Here is a 15,458-nt window from a genome sequence, read left to right as displayed (position 1 = left end):
AACCTCTTTGGTAAAAAGCATCATGAAATGTAGGGCTATCAGCTTTTGAAAGTCGAGCATGTTGCACAAGTTTTGCATTGTTAATCTCGAGTTGCAAAAATTGTGTTGGAGAAGAGTAGTGGATTTGTTCCTTTTCCTAGCAAGGGAGGGAATTCATCATCTAACAGATTCAAGCAATGGTATTACAAGGGCGTCAATCAATCATTCCAGCCAAACAATTGAAGCAACTAACTTGAATGTCCTCAAAGAGTTTTTATGTTGGAAATCCAAGGATCCCAATCACTCAATCTTTATTATGCAGATGATACTCTTCTAATTTTTTGAGGCATCTCAAGACTCGGGAGCAAGTAGAAGTTATTGTATCAATAACAAAGTTCTTCAATGTGGTTTTCAGTCTTCCATTCAATTTTAGCAAAGTGGGAATCTAGTGGGACAGTATGGACGCATTTGCAGTTTACATGAGGTGCAGAGCAAAGCTCATTGAGAAACAACCATTTTTACCCATGCCTTTGAGATCATCTCAACTGCAAAATCATAATAGACAGTCTTTTATTTGACTGTGGGCTACTCTTTTGATTCCATTGTTTCGGCTTTAATTGGTATCTCATGGCATGAATTAAACCCGTCTGAGCAAGCAGAAGAATACTTGTCAGGTCTGTAGAGAAAGCATATGATAGGGTCCTTGTAGAGTTAATCAGTTGGGTATTGTTAATGAATGGAGTTTCAAAATGATATATGGATGTGATTAAGGGTCACTAGTGGAGAGATGAGGAGTTTCAAAAGGATATATGGATGTGATCAAGGGTCAGAAGTGGAGAGATAAGTGGGTTTCCAATTACTGTAACCTTGCACTAGGAGTTAGGGTTGAGCCTGTACCTTTCTACATTGGTTATGGACAAGTTAACGAGGCATTTGCAATAAGAGATCTCATAATATTTTTATTTGTAGATGACTTAGTTTTGATTGACAAGATCGGGAGGGCATAAACACAAAGCTAGATTTATCGAGAGATACTTTAAAATCTAAATGATTTAAAATTAGTCAGACTAAAACAGAGTGTCCACAGCGCATGATTTCTTTCTTTTCTTCTATGTTAGGAGAGCTTTCTTTTTGTAAAGAAATGCATGCGCACATAGAATTCTCTGTTAGAAACGGGAGAAAATATTGTTTAAAATCTACATCTTGATCGTTTGTAGGCGGTAGAAGATGAGGCAAATCAGTCATCCAATCAGTATGGAACAAAGACTAAAATGCCTAGGGAGTGCATTTGGTTGACCCAAATGTCACAAAGTTTCATGATACTTTGCACCAAATAAGGCAGCTTTCATGAAATTTCATGATTTTTGGTAAAATCGAATGCGACCTTAATTGGCAAGGAGAATTTCCTAGAGCAACAAAAAGCTTTGTGGGCCACCGTTATGTTTCTGCCATTCAAACCGGCCGTCGATTTGAGATTGTTGATCGATAATTGCTTATGCAAACATAAACATGTTCAACACTCACCCAAAAATCTAAGTCAGAAAACTAGTCAGGTGGGCCATTGTTTAATAAGCAAATTTACAGCTTAAAAAAATACACTTCTGTTTCTGCAATCCACTTGTTTCTAACATCATGCTCCACTTGATGAGCGCACCAGCCTGATTTTCTACTGCGAAATGTCATCTTTAAAAAAGGGCCTAGATTCAAGCCGTTCATTAGGTAGGGCGCATTGCTAACATGCCAGGGACCAAAATAATGTTGGCCCACTTATTTAGAAGGCAAAACTTGTATGTGAAAAATGGGAAATGAGAAGAACTGTCAACAGTCCAGATTCAACCTACATGTGATTCGAACCAAAGGAATGGGTGGTGTGTCAGGAATATTTACAATTGCTTTGCTCTCCAATCAACGGCAAAATTTCCATCGTCGTCACTGTCACTTGAGGACTCTAGGCTCAACTCCTGACCCCTGAATACCAGCCCTTTTTTCTTCTCAAGCTCCAATCTTGCAGTCTTCAACTCCATGTGCTTTATCTTCAGCATTTCCACTCTCTCCCTATAAGCCCTGAGAAGAAACCAGAACTATCAGTCATCCAAAGACAGCAGAACCTATGGTGAAATAGATAAAGAACCATCAGATTGTTTTTGGCAGGGTTTCCAGAAACTCACTTATTCTCCAAAGATTCCTCCTCTCTTGTCTCAGGAGCGTTAATCTGCCATTCACAGCAAAACTGCTTTGAAGAGGCCATTCACTTACTTGTCTGAAATTTCACCTGGAGTGGAGGCTTACTAATGAAATAATAACTGGGCGTCAGGTCACAGCAGAGATGAATAGCCTGCTGAGGTGCAGATCATGCTTAAAGGAATAAAATCCTCACCTCGGTGGCGATGTCGTCTCTTACTTAAGTTAGATGTTCAGGTTCTACTTATACTCGCCTGTTTTAAATTAATTAAATTAAACGTCAGATTAGAATAGGGGAAAGACATGATTTAAACTATTCCTTAAATGGGTTTACAGGTTGCCTAAGTTGGTGGATCCTTTCTCTTGCTCGGGTGGTAGACTCTCAGGAGTTTCAGCACCCGGTCAAGGGTTCGAGCATCCATAGATGGTGAAATCCCACTACAGCCTGAGTGTTTGTGTGTGCGTGTGTAAAAAAAAAGAAAAAAAAAAGAAAGTTGCCTAGGCATTTGAACTTATGTGTTTTAGGCCCTTTAAATCATCGACTCAACTTGGCTTTTAGTATAAATGGATTCCCATTGTTGAAGGATAGACTAATTCTCGGAAAGGGAAGGGAAAGATAGAAAGTAAGGGAAATTAGGAATCGAACCTGACTTTAGTGGTTGCGAGGTGTACGGGTAGCCTTTACGCTTTCTTTCTCTCGGCCGAGAGCTCTCTCTCTCTCACGATTTCTCTTCCTCTCTTTTCTTGTTTTCTTTCTTGCGGAACGGCAGGGCTCTTTATAGCCGGTCCGAACCTGAAGGCCCCTTTCGTGAATCCGTTTACGCAGCAAGGAAACCGGAGGTCCAGTTTCCTTACGCAACATCTGTTTGCGTAAACGCGGAATAGAGATGCGGTTCTGTTTGCATGCGCACACGTGTGCATCTACGTGTGGGGCCAACATACCTTTGGTCGGTTTTGGATGCCAACGAGGTGAATGGCTTGGATCTTCCAGTCGACCAATCATGGTGGGCCACATCATCTCCAAACAGACATTGTCTGTTTAGGTTACAAAGGCATCCAGTTCCGACTCTTTGCTGGGCTCGGTGGGGCCCACTTATGGCGATCTTTCAATGGATCAGGGTCGTTCATTTTCTGTGTAGGGTCTAGTTAGACCATCTCTCAAGATCTAAATTAGATCCGCGCTTTGGGTGAACCACACCAAAGGAAGCTGCAGTGATAATGACATCCACCGTTGAAACCTTTTTAAGTGTCACCGAGATTTTTTGATCAATCAAAGATATCGGCTTGATCCGAAACTTCTCCAGCTCCTAAGAAGTTTTTAATGGTGAACGTTCAATCCCCACTTTGTGGTCCACATAAGGCCTGTACCTGCGTCATTTTTTCGTCTCATATCGTAAAATGATCTTAGAAACACTATTAACGGCATGGATAAAATACTCAGGGCCCACAGGGTAGGACGCAATCCACCTCCTTTCCATGTGATTTGTCGGGTCAAATCATGTTTGACCCGATATCTTGTTCAGTGTACGGCTATGCACGTGAGTGTATACACTTACGATCATATGTGGGGCCACGGTGATGTTTTGGAGAAATCCACTCCGTCCATTCATTTTTCCAGCACATATTAGGGTCTAAATGGGCCTCTGGTCAAAGATCAGGTAGGTCTGAAGCTTAGGTGGGCCATAACAGGTGAGCGTTTGGTTTAACCATAGATTTTGTTGATCTAAGGGTTAAAATTTGACGTGTATGGTTAATTTCTGATATATAGGTATGGTATAAAATTTCAAGTTAAATGGATAGTGAAAATTATGTGATCTAGAATTCAGGGGTCTAAGTTAGTGGCATTTTCATAATTATTACTGATCTAAGAGTTTTGTTAAATCTAATTATTCTACCTAGTTTTATGCACCTTTCTAAACAATTCTTACAAACGAACTTTCATCTAAATCATTACGGACAATTAATTATTTACTAATTCACTTATGGGAATGTACAAATGTCAAGTCACATGATGGATGGTTCTGTCTTTAAAAATCAACTGTCAAATGACTTGATTTATGAATGGAGATTATTTCCCATGGTCAGATTAGTGTTGGAGAATATGTGTAAGGTTAGGATAGTCAAATTGGTATCGTATATATGTATATATTAAGTTAATTTCTTAATAACACTCGAAAACTTTCAATATTCGGGTATTGAAAAGTTTGGGGTATTACATGTTCACTATCATAAACTTCTCTAGTGTATGGGCACCGCCGACAACTTCTAAAACCCTACAAAAGGGTTATGTTTGCTCTGACGACCACATTTCTTAGAGATAAAAGTCACCGATACATGGAAGATATTTTAAATGATTATTTTATTTTATTTTTTATATAATAACATTTTCTTAGAGATGGAAGCCACTTTTGATTGTGAATAGAGATGGATGTCCGTAGTTATTGTTGTCATGAGGAGAAATGATCATCGGAAGGAATTTAAGGTAGATAAAGATGGTTGTGATTGCCATGTGAAAGACAAAGGAGGAGATAAAATTTGGATTTTATAATGTATTAGTGAACGCTAGGAATCGTCACCCACGCTGATTGGCGTGTTTGAAGGGTTTGATTTGTGGGGGTGATTACGTTGATTTCTGGATGTTGGAGTCACCACTAGCCAATTAATCTTAGAATCCCGCAGTCAGCTAGAACTCGCGGAATATGTAAGGTTGGAGAAATCCGAAGACTCTCCTACCTTAGTTTAACTCCTGATCTGGGATCCGGGATTCCGGGTAAGGGACCTTGGTTACAAAGAGGGAAGGTGTCAGGCACCCTCCCTGCCTGTACAAAGGTACGGTCTCTACTTGGTCTGGTAGAACAATCTCAAGGGATGATAGATATTGTGGTCGAGATAGGACTAGGCACACACGTGGATTTCTGATGTAGCAAGATCTGAGAATTCGGAAAGCCATAAAGCATACGTCCAACGGCATGTATAGAAGGCGGTTGAAATGATGCTTATGCAAATGAGGTAAGAAAAGTTGACTAGACTACTAAGAATTTCTGATGTGACAGGATCCGATGTACGACAAGTCAGAGAACATACGTTCACTAGAAATCTAGAGGAGCAGGGATGTTGAGAAGGGAATAAATGTCATGATGAATGCTTGTGATGTAAATGAGATGATCTTTGGCTTGCTCTTGAGATGACTAGAATATGGGGCACACCATGGTTAATCCGGGCTAGACCTAAGGGTTGAGATGGTGGAGGTGAGGCTAAGGGGTGGCTGGAAAAATCTGAAATTTAATGCTTGGGAGCTCCCCCTCACCCTCTCTCTCTCTCTCTCACTTGGATTTTGGAAATGAGAAGTAGTTGTCTCAAATGTGAAGATGAGAGAGCTATTTATAGCATTTTCTGATGGCAATGTGGTAATTGTTGGACTTATGAAGGGTAAAAGCTAACATGGCAGTTTGGGATTGGTTGAGGAGAGAGGAATGCCACATGACGTGCTCTCATTAGCTCTTGGAGGTTGGTAAAATGGTAAATAAGGTAGGTTGGGGGGGTAAATCCATATGAAAGTTGACTTTGGGACGAGGGACAGCTGTTGCTCGGAGGACACACATGTCTCGCGCGTGGAGGTAATCGGACTACCGCCCGAGTTGGGTTTGGTCCGAAGCTCGTCCAGCTAGAGCCGTGTAAATTTTTTAGAGCATGCGGTAGTCGGATTACCGCTCGGGTACATTTTCTCTCGAATTTTGGCCGGTGGGCCCTTTTTTAGGTCTTGAGAATGGAACAAAGTCTGTTTTGGATATTTGGCTTGAAATGACTCAAAATTGGCTCAATCATGACCTGAAGTGGCTCGAAAAATGGATTAATTGTTGGTGAATGTTTGGGTATGCTTTGGCTTGAATGATGGCTCATGAAGGCTCAGGTTAAGATTAGGGTTTAAGCTGGAGTTAGGCTGAGTTTAGGGTTTAGGTTGAGGTTTGGGTTAGGGTTAGGCTGGTTTTTTGGTTTATGGTTCGGATTAGGTTTTAAGCTGGGATTAGGGTTTGATTTAGGATATGATCATGGTTCCCGCATTATCTTAGCTTTCTCAAGATATTAACCTAGGTGGGGTGTCTACAGATGCCCCTCTTTAGCCGAGGTAGCGAGCAACCGAACGCCAAAGTAAGTGGACACCCCACCCTTCTGGTTATAAAAGGTAGTGGTTCGAATCTGTTGCATGCAGTTGTATAATTGTCAGTCGACTGTATGGAAAAGAGATTACTTGCACATGTCATGAGGGTTTGAGAAAAACGTTGTGATTGTCCCTGCTCGTTCGTGCGGCATTACGGGTCACCAATCACAACCCTTTCACGTCAGATTGTTAATAGCATTGGAGGGTAAGTCTGAAAGTAGGGCCTCTGCGTGTTCGTTGCGGATTTATGAGGATTCGCGTACTGTTTGATCTGTCGTTTTCCTTGCTACGTAATCACCCTAAGAGTATTTGTTCTGTTTGATCGTCAAAGTGGTTAGTTGCCCTGTGCGTTTGTGCAGCCTTACGGGGAACTCACTACGCCGACTTGGACTCGATCAAATTTTTCGAACATCCCGAACTAGGTATGTGCAGGTAATCTTTTACCATGTAATCTGCTGATTCTGATACTTTAGTTAGAATGGATTGTTGTCACTTCAAGTTTGATTATTCTTTGTAGAGATAGATCCACTCATTTCCACTAGCATTCGTACGACTGTCCAGATATAGAGATCGGGTCAATCGTACATGTATCATATACGGATTTGATCATCCTCCGGGAAACTGGAAGGGATCGAATCTTATTTAGCTGTTTGCACTGACCACAACTAGAGAATATGGAAGATTCCTCAGTGTACTGCGCGCCGCGTGTGATTTTTGAAAATTTTTATTTGAAAACTAATCTCTTTGGAACTAGACTCCTTGGAGATTTTATTTGAAAATATTTTTGAATTTTTTTGGAAAATATCCGTTCGATCTCGCGGGTGGGCGTCGTCGTCCGGTTTTTATTTGCGAAAATTAATAGTTGCATTGCCTCCATTGATGAACTGATGGGGCTGATGGTTTTGAAATATTTTTGGTTTTTTTTTTAAAGATATGTCTGACCTCGCGGGAGGGTGTCATCGTTCAGTTTTTATTTGCACAAGTAAACAGTCGCATTGCCTCCACTGATGAGCTGGTGGGGATAACGGTTTTTATTTGAAGATATTTTGAGATTTTTTTTGAAACATCTGTCCGATCTCACGGGAGGGCGTCATCGTCCGGCTTTGATTGTACTGTTTGGATCGAATGGCCAGATGGCCTCCACTAATGAATTAATGGGGCAATTGGGGAACATGGGCCTGATTTGGACATGTGGGCCTAGGACCATGGGCCTTGAAATCGGGCTCGTGAAGTGGGCCTTGCTTTAGATATATGGGCCTAAGAAATGGGCTTGAAAACATGGGCCTTAAACCATAGGCCTTTGGACAATGGGCTTGGTGGGCTTTTGACATGTGGGCCTTGTGGGCTTTGAAATGTGGGTCTCTTGCGCTTTGAAATGTGGGCCTCTGGGGCTTTGGACTATGGGCCTCTAGGGCTTTGAACTGTGGGCTTTTGGACTTTGTGCCTTGCGGTGAGAAGAGTTCCTACTTGTAAACCTTCTCCTTGTGCGGCATGCCTCGATGTGGCCGCTTGGAGAGAGACGAGGTCTTCTACCTGTGCATAGAGGTAGAGAGACTCAAGCAAAGGTTGTCGATATGTGATGGATAGGATAAAGGCTTACCTTGTGATCCTTGACTTCATTGGCTGCTTGTCTTGTATATGTTTTTATTTTGTTTTTGTAAAGGAAAACGATGTACTTGTAAAAAGGATGTTTTAAAGGAATGAAAATTTTTGTTTGTGCCAAACTTGTCAGTGTTTACTTGTGTTTGGATTTGTGCTTTGGATGATGGGATCAGAATATTGAACTCAGCCCATGTCGAATTCGGTATTCTGAATTGTTTACTAAGGATCTCTTTTCCCTAAGAGTAACGCATATTAGGATCATGCCCCTTTGACTTAGGTAGAGTCTGACAGAATTCTGATCCAGGACTTATGTCTTCCTTGTGCTTCTTCACTTTGCTCGTTGCCTTGACTTCTTCTGTACCTGCACTTTTTTTTATTAAATAAAAAGTTATTTTGGCCCGTAGAACCTTTTCAGGTTTCACCACGACTGGCTTTCCCGTCATTTTTGCCCGTGGTGCCATTTCGAATTTTCACCATGTCCCGGGTTTTTACTCTTACCTACCCCTTGGCAGTTGTGCTCTTTTTACCCTTGGTGTCTTTTTAGGTTTTCACCAAGTCCGGTACATGCCTGCTGTTTTTACTCGAGGCGCCCTTTCGGGTTTTCACCTCTCCCCTTTTGCTTAGGCACGTTATTTTTCTTTTGATTTTTCTTTTTAAGTAACAAAAGTGGGGGCTAGATTTCATTCATTGCCGGTCGACTCGTGAGCTGCCTGACTTTGTCTTCAATCACGATCATGAAGCTGCTGACATTGGGTTAAACAATCCTGAGGGGAAAACGAGCTGGTGAATTGTGTTCTCATTCATTGGGTTTAACTTTTTTTTTCTTTTTTTTAGACTGCGCACTTTATTCATCTATTCTTTTTTTACTTTTTTTATGGATTGCGCGCTTTATTCGTCTATTCTTTTTTTTTTAGGACCTTTTATTTTTTTAGAACACTTATTGGAGGGAAGGAATGATGATGGAACGTACCTCAGGATACTAACCACTTGTTGTTTGGCTTCAGCTTTACGATTGTAGTTGTTGACATAGTCAGGTAGGATTACCCATGATAGATATTCATGTTGTCAGCGTTGGTGGGCTCTAGAAGATCTTTGCCCCGAATGATGGTGGACGAAAGATACCTCCCGAAAAAACTTTCCGAATGATCAACGGATCATCCTATGATGGCTTGGACTTGCCCCCTGGATCTAGTAAGCGCAATGGTAGGATGTGCATTATTACTATGTTGCTAACCTTTCTTTCAGACTTGCTTGTCGTTGGTCCTAGCGATCGTCGTACGCTTTATGTCTGCAAGATGTAGTTGGTTGTATCGAGGTTACCACCAATCATTTTCCTTGACTTGTCTTTTTCATTCGTACCGATAATGTAGGATGTTGTTGGCGCCCACTTTTGTCTGCTACGAGAATGTACTCATGACCATTGGATGCCTTTGGGGTCATTCTTTTGATAATGTTCACACCCCGTAATGAAGAGGGGTTAGGGTGTTGTTAGGTTATAAAGACTCGAAGCATGCACATGGATCCGTTACGCAAGCTTCGAATACTTGAAGCACTTCCTGACATGCTGCTGTTGAGACTCATATATTGCATAATTTCCCTCATTTATATCTTGGTTTTATGAACATGAATCAATTTAATATTCTATTTTACTTATGTATATGTTGTAAGATGAATTTAAGTGCTTGAATTGAAAGGGGTGTTAAAAGCATGGATTTAATGTTCAAGAATCACCAAGGCAATGGATGAATCTTAGGAGACCAAGATTAAAGAATTCATGTGCCAATGATCCAAGAAACCCAAGTGAGGAATGAAGAGAATCGAAGATTTGAAGTAAATAATCTTGAAATCGTCCTGAAAAAGTGTATTCTAAATCTCTAAAGTCTATTTTAGAAAACTGCACAGCGTAAAATCTATTTTAAACAAACTGTGCAGCGAGAAGTCTATTTTGAAAAACTGCATATATTTGAGGTGGTTTCTAGAGTTTTTCAACTTTGTACGAAAATTGGAGTTCCCTACTTATAAATAGGGCTTCCTAAGGCATTCCTAAATATCATTAAAAGCATTCAAGAGCAATATTTAGAGTTTTTAAAAGGGTTTTCAATTTTATAAGTTGTTTTTCCTTTTAGATCTTTTCTATTTGTATTTATTTCTTTCTTGTTGCTTTTTTTTTTCTATTCTAGTTATGTTTTTCTAAGTTCCCTCTAACCTAAGCTAGAAGGGAAGCACATGGGTTTAATAATTCTTTAAGTTATGATGATTGATTGTTTTAATGATGAGAAGAATGGTGTATGCATGTTATCTATTGTTTAGGTTTAGTTTTTTATCCTCTTATGAGATCTATATGTTTTTATCATATGAGATACTCATTGATGAATAGGTTTACCCTAGATCGATCAGATTTCCTAGATAGGAGAGGTTCTCAACCTGTTATATTTCTTTGATTTTCATTATCTCATTGATATTGAATTCTTAAAATCACTAGAGCTTGAGAATATATATCAATGGTGCAAATCCATGATTTCCTAGTCTTTTATATCATTTATTTAAAATATTTAAACTTTTTATTTTTTGATTAGGATGACCATAGTGCTAAGATCATAATTGTGTTATCTAAGTTATCATGATTTTGGAATATTAACCTATGTGTGGAACTTTGAAACTTGGGTGTTGTTTTAATTCAGTTGAATTACATCCATTTAAAAATCTCAAAATCAAATCATCAGATTAGTTTTTATTACTTAGTTTGTTTTGCATGTGATTTTCTCCTTCTCACAATTCATGTCCCTGTGGGATCGACCTTGTATTCACAAGATATTACTTACGAACCTCTGCACTTGGAGGCAAGCAATTAGCTGCAATAGTTTGTCTCCATCGTTCGTCAGTAGGACTCCATCGTGGACTTCAAACATGATCTTAATAGATTTGCTTAATGGGCTTGACTTCAGGCTTCATAGCGGATGGTGTATGACTAGCTCTTCATTCGATCTGGGTAAGGCTTTATATGAGAACACGAGGTTGGATAGCCCATGCCTTAAGAATTATGTCATCCTCTGCTTGTACTCAAGAAGCGAGGATTTCTTGATGCGTACTGTTCTAGGGAGCTTAAGGGATCCCAAGTTCACAATTTCAAAATCGTGCATAACAACATTAGCCTTTGTTTTGAACTTTCTGAGGGAATCCTCTAGCTTGAGAGTTGGATCATCATTTTCCCTATCCTGAGCTTCATTCAAACCCATGAGTTTAAAGTCTAACTCCAGATCGAAATCATATGAGTCGAATTCAAACTCAAGTGTTTTGACAAACATGCCTGACACATTATTGCTTCTTATTTTTTAAAGATTTTATATTGTTTTTGTGTTCTGAGAAATTTCTGTTGTTTTTGGATTTTGGTAAATATATGATTTTTTAGCACTTTAACAAGTATCATGGCATTTCAAAAATATCTAATGTTTTTGGCTTTTGAGAATTTTCTAATTTTAATTTTTTTGACATGTATCTTAATTTTTTGGCATTTTAAAAATATCTAATGTTTTTGGCTTTTGGGAATTTTCTGATTTTTTTTTTGGGATTTTTTTGAGAAAGACGGCGATGTGAGCCAGGGATTGCCAGATTCTATTCGAGGAGCCAGACATTTTTTTTTTATGCCGTCTTGGGGATTACGAACCAGCTATTGCCCTGCACTCCCTCCCCTTAGGAGGCAAGGCCAGACGGATCAATAGGTAGGCCCTCATTATCACGCCCAAATGTTGCGATGAGTTTGGGATTGAGCTCTGAGTTGGTGTTGGAGGTCACTTTCCTCAGCTCATCCCTGATGCATTGTGAGTCTTTGGATTCTTCTTGCTTAGGTGGGATCCAGACTGTGATCCAGTCAATCAGGGGAAATTCTTGCCCCTTGCCTAAGTCATTTTTAAGTAGCTTAGTTAGTCTCATTTCACTAATTTGATCCCCCACGGTGAATCTCGGCCTGCCAACCGGATAGATGATCCATTATCTGATGGATTTGATTAATGTGCAGTTGAAGGGATCATCCTCCTCTTGCCGACTTTGCCCTCATTCGGTCCATTTGTGCTTTAGTACCTCACCCTTAGGAGGCTGATATCCCAGTCCTGTCATGCCTTCATTTTCTTGATATTCGAGCTGATAATAAAAATGTTGGTGCCTGACTGAATGGAAAACATAGTTTGATCCGATGGGACATTCAAGAGGCATGCAATTTACAGTCTCGAACTCAAGACTATGGTATGGGATATCCTCATCGGAGCATTGTATGTATGTGATCAGGATATCTAACTCTTGACAGTTGACTACTTCTATCGGAAAGATTTGTTCAGGATCATCCAGAATGGTCGGCGCCTTGTCTCTGAACATGTACTTGGCCTTTCGGTGAAGAGTCGAAGAGAGAGCCTTGACTCTATGGGTCCAAGACCGATCAGGGAGGAGATGAAATGAAGCTGTGATGTCAAAGACTTGAAAAGTGATGGTTGATTCTTTGCGGTTAATGAAGATCTCGACGTTAATCTCTTCCTCGACCTTTCTCCTAGAGGCGAGGACCACTCGTCCTATACTCTTCTCTTGAAGAATTGAAGACTGAATAGAGCTAGGTAAATCCCTTTAAGTAGCAGAATGTCCTCCCTGGAAAGTCACCGTATGATTGAAGCTGGGCCATGATTTTGTTAGGGCATGCGGTATGTTGATCGAGGAATGAGCTTTTTCTTGGATCATAAGGGTTGGAGTGGGGGCCAAATAGGTAGGTGGTGCCCCTTGTGAGACAAAGGATGTATAGACTAGATTGATCGGTGGTGGCTCCTATAGACTTGGGGGTATGGAGATTGGACTGGATGGAGTTGCCCCTTACATATTTAAGAACGAAGAGGTTAGACTGGCAGGGTGTGCCCCTTGTAGAATTGGAGGTATGAAGATTGGACCGGCTGGAGATGCCCCTTGCATATTTAAAAGCGAAGAGATTGGACTGACAGGGTGTGCCCATTATAAACTTAGGGGTATTGTTGTTGAGCTGGTAGTGAATGAATGGATGCATTGGACCGGATTGACCGGGGGTGGCTCTCCTTGACTGATATTGTTAGTAGGGGTTCCTGATGAGCTGGGGCATACTTGATACGGTGGTAAAGAATTTTGGAGGATGTTGGCCTGAGCCGTAGTGTTAGCCTACGGGGTGATCGCAATCTTCTGGCTTTCAATCAAATCTTGGATCGCATGTTTCAAGGCGAAACAACGGTCGGTTAGATGGCCAGGAGACTGATGATATGTGCAATACTCATTTTCATTGTAACTTGTGGGCAGGGGATTTAGCGGTAGTTGAGGTTGGAGTGGTGTTAGAAGTTGCTTTTGCACCAACATTGTCATGATCTGACTGTATGTTTGTACCAAAGGAGTGAACTTCCTGCCTAGCATTGCCTGTTTGTATGGGTTTTGGGCATTTTCCCTAGGATGTTGTTGTTATTGTTGAGGCAGTTGTGCCTGATATTCCTGTTGGGCTTGCTGTGGTTGGTATTCTTTATTTGGTTGTCGCTAGTACTGCCTGTCTTGTTGTGGCTCCGGTTGCGGAGCGTACTGGTTACCTTGAGTGTTGGCAACGATACTGTTGACCTCTGCAGTGCGTTGCGAGGGAGCAATGCCGTTTCCATTCCCATATTCGACGGCTTTCCCCTCGAGGTTACTTCTTTTGATTGAGGGGGCCTGGTGCGGCCATGGGGAAATGGTTCCGGCTCTGATCCCGGCTTCCACTTGTTCTCCGGCTCGGATGAGTTGGGAGAAGTTCACATATGGGTACGAGATTAGATATCCTGAAATACTTGGACTTGCTAAATGAACAATCATGGATATCTGTTCTTCATCATCGATGGGGTTTCTCATTCAGGTTGTCATGGCCCGCCATCGTCCCACGTATGCTGACAATAATTTATCGCTTTTTTGTCTCAAGGCAGCCAGATTTGCCATTCTCAGAGCCATGTTCAGATTGTATGAAAATCTGTCGATAAATGCCTAGGAGAGTCTCTCCAAGTCCTAATCTGATGACTATCCAATGATGTGTACCAATTTAAAGCATCGCCCTTAAGAGATTTCTGAAAGAGCCGTATCAAAGCTCCATCGTTCCCTGCCATCGCATTGAGTTCCTCACAAAATACTTTCAGATGTGTTGTAGGGCACCCACTACCGTCATATCTTTTAAATTTGGGTACCTCAAAGTTTGGAGGCAGCCGAGCATCTGGAAAGGGATACGGATCCTTGAATTTGGTGGATGGGTGATCCACTCCTTACAGCCTTTGCAGCTGATTTTGCACCATTTGCAGCTGTTCTCGTAGCTCCTCGATTTATGACTTGCTGTATTGCGGATATCTTACCCATTGATGTAGGGCTTGTGCTGCTTCCTCCTCATAAGGATCGACTTCCTCGACCCTTTGGTTTCTGAGAATGGGGGGTTGCTGGAAAGAAGATGGACTCCCGGTGGCAGGAGGTAACTGGAATTGAACTCCGCTCCCTTTTGGGAGAGGGCATGATGTTGGGAAATGGCTCCCGCCTGGGGTATCTACCAATTCTGGAATGTTGCTCATGTTAGGGGGAGTGAGTTGGACTCAAAACTGACCCTCTTCATGGGCAACCGTCAGTTCTTGTCTGTGGTTCCCGTTAGGGGAAACCTGATTGTTGTGATGTGTTGAGTAATGATGTATAGGAGGGTTGCTCCTGTTTGTTAGTTGTTGTTGATCTTGTGCTGACTCTTCTGGGAGAGGGAGAATAGGATTTGCTGGAAGAATAAGGGAAAAGGCAAAAGGAGTTTGAGGGATTGAGCTATTTTGCATACTAGGCTGTGTCGCCTCCGTGTTTGGTATGACACCTGGCACTAGGAGAAGTTGTAGCTCCTGCAATGCTCAGAAACTTTGGGCCATCTCATTCATGATTACATTAACTAGTAGATCTGTTGGAGCTACCAGAAGTGTCGGCACTGGTGCCGGTGCTGGTTCTGATGTTGAAGTTTCAGGAGCTGGTTGAGCTACTGACTCTTCTTCATGGGTAGCCTGAGAGGTAATGGCTTCCCGGGATCGAGTGGTCATGGTTTGGATTGATGCCTAAGCAAGTGTAAAACAAAGACTGATTTTTTTGTATGAATGTAGTGATGATGTCTCTTGAGATTAAAGTACCGCACACTTTCGAGTTGGGCCTCAGCTAGTGCAAAAGCTAGCAAGTTCCCAATGGAGTCGTCATTCTAAGAATGCTGGGAATTGGCGCCCACGCTGATTAACATGTTTGTGGGGTTTGATTTGTAGGGGTGATTAGGTTGATTTGTGGATATTGGAGTCGCTACAAGCCAATTAATATCAGAATCTCGCAGTCAGCTAGAACCCGCGGAATATGTAAGGTTGGAGAAATCCAAAGACTCTCCTACCTTAGATTGACTCCTAGTCTGCGATCTAGGATTCCAGGTAAGGGACCTTGGTTACAAAGAGGGAAGGTGTTAGGCACCCTCTCTACCCGTACAAAGGTACGATCTCTACTTAGTATGGTAGAACAATCTCAAGGG

The 15,458-nt window shown here is 41.4% G+C and overlaps 1 protein-coding gene across 1 annotated transcript in view; it reads right to left on the bottom strand.

The window, feature by feature from the left end:
- Positions 1-1,637: 1,637 nt before the first annotated feature.
- Positions 1,638-15,458, bottom strand: part of LOC131227925 (protein ABA AND ROS SENSITIVE 1) — a 56,991-nt gene continuing 43,170 nt past the window's right edge. Inside the window, exon 8 of the mRNA XM_058223756.1 lies at positions 1,638-2,043. Within this exon, the coding sequence (XP_058079739.1) occupies positions 1,863-2,043 (181 nt within the window). The 3' untranslated portion in view covers positions 1,638-1,862. The remainder of the gene's footprint in view (positions 2,044-15,458) is intronic.

The sequence above is a fragment of the Magnolia sinica genome, chromosome 15 (genome assembly GCF_029962835.1).
Source record: "Magnolia sinica isolate HGM2019 chromosome 15, MsV1, whole genome shotgun sequence".
Lineage (NCBI taxonomy): Eukaryota > Viridiplantae > Streptophyta > Magnoliopsida > Magnoliales > Magnoliaceae > Magnolia > Magnolia sinica.
The sequence above is the reverse complement of the archived record's forward strand: the minus strand, read 5'-3'. Positions and strand labels throughout refer to the sequence as shown.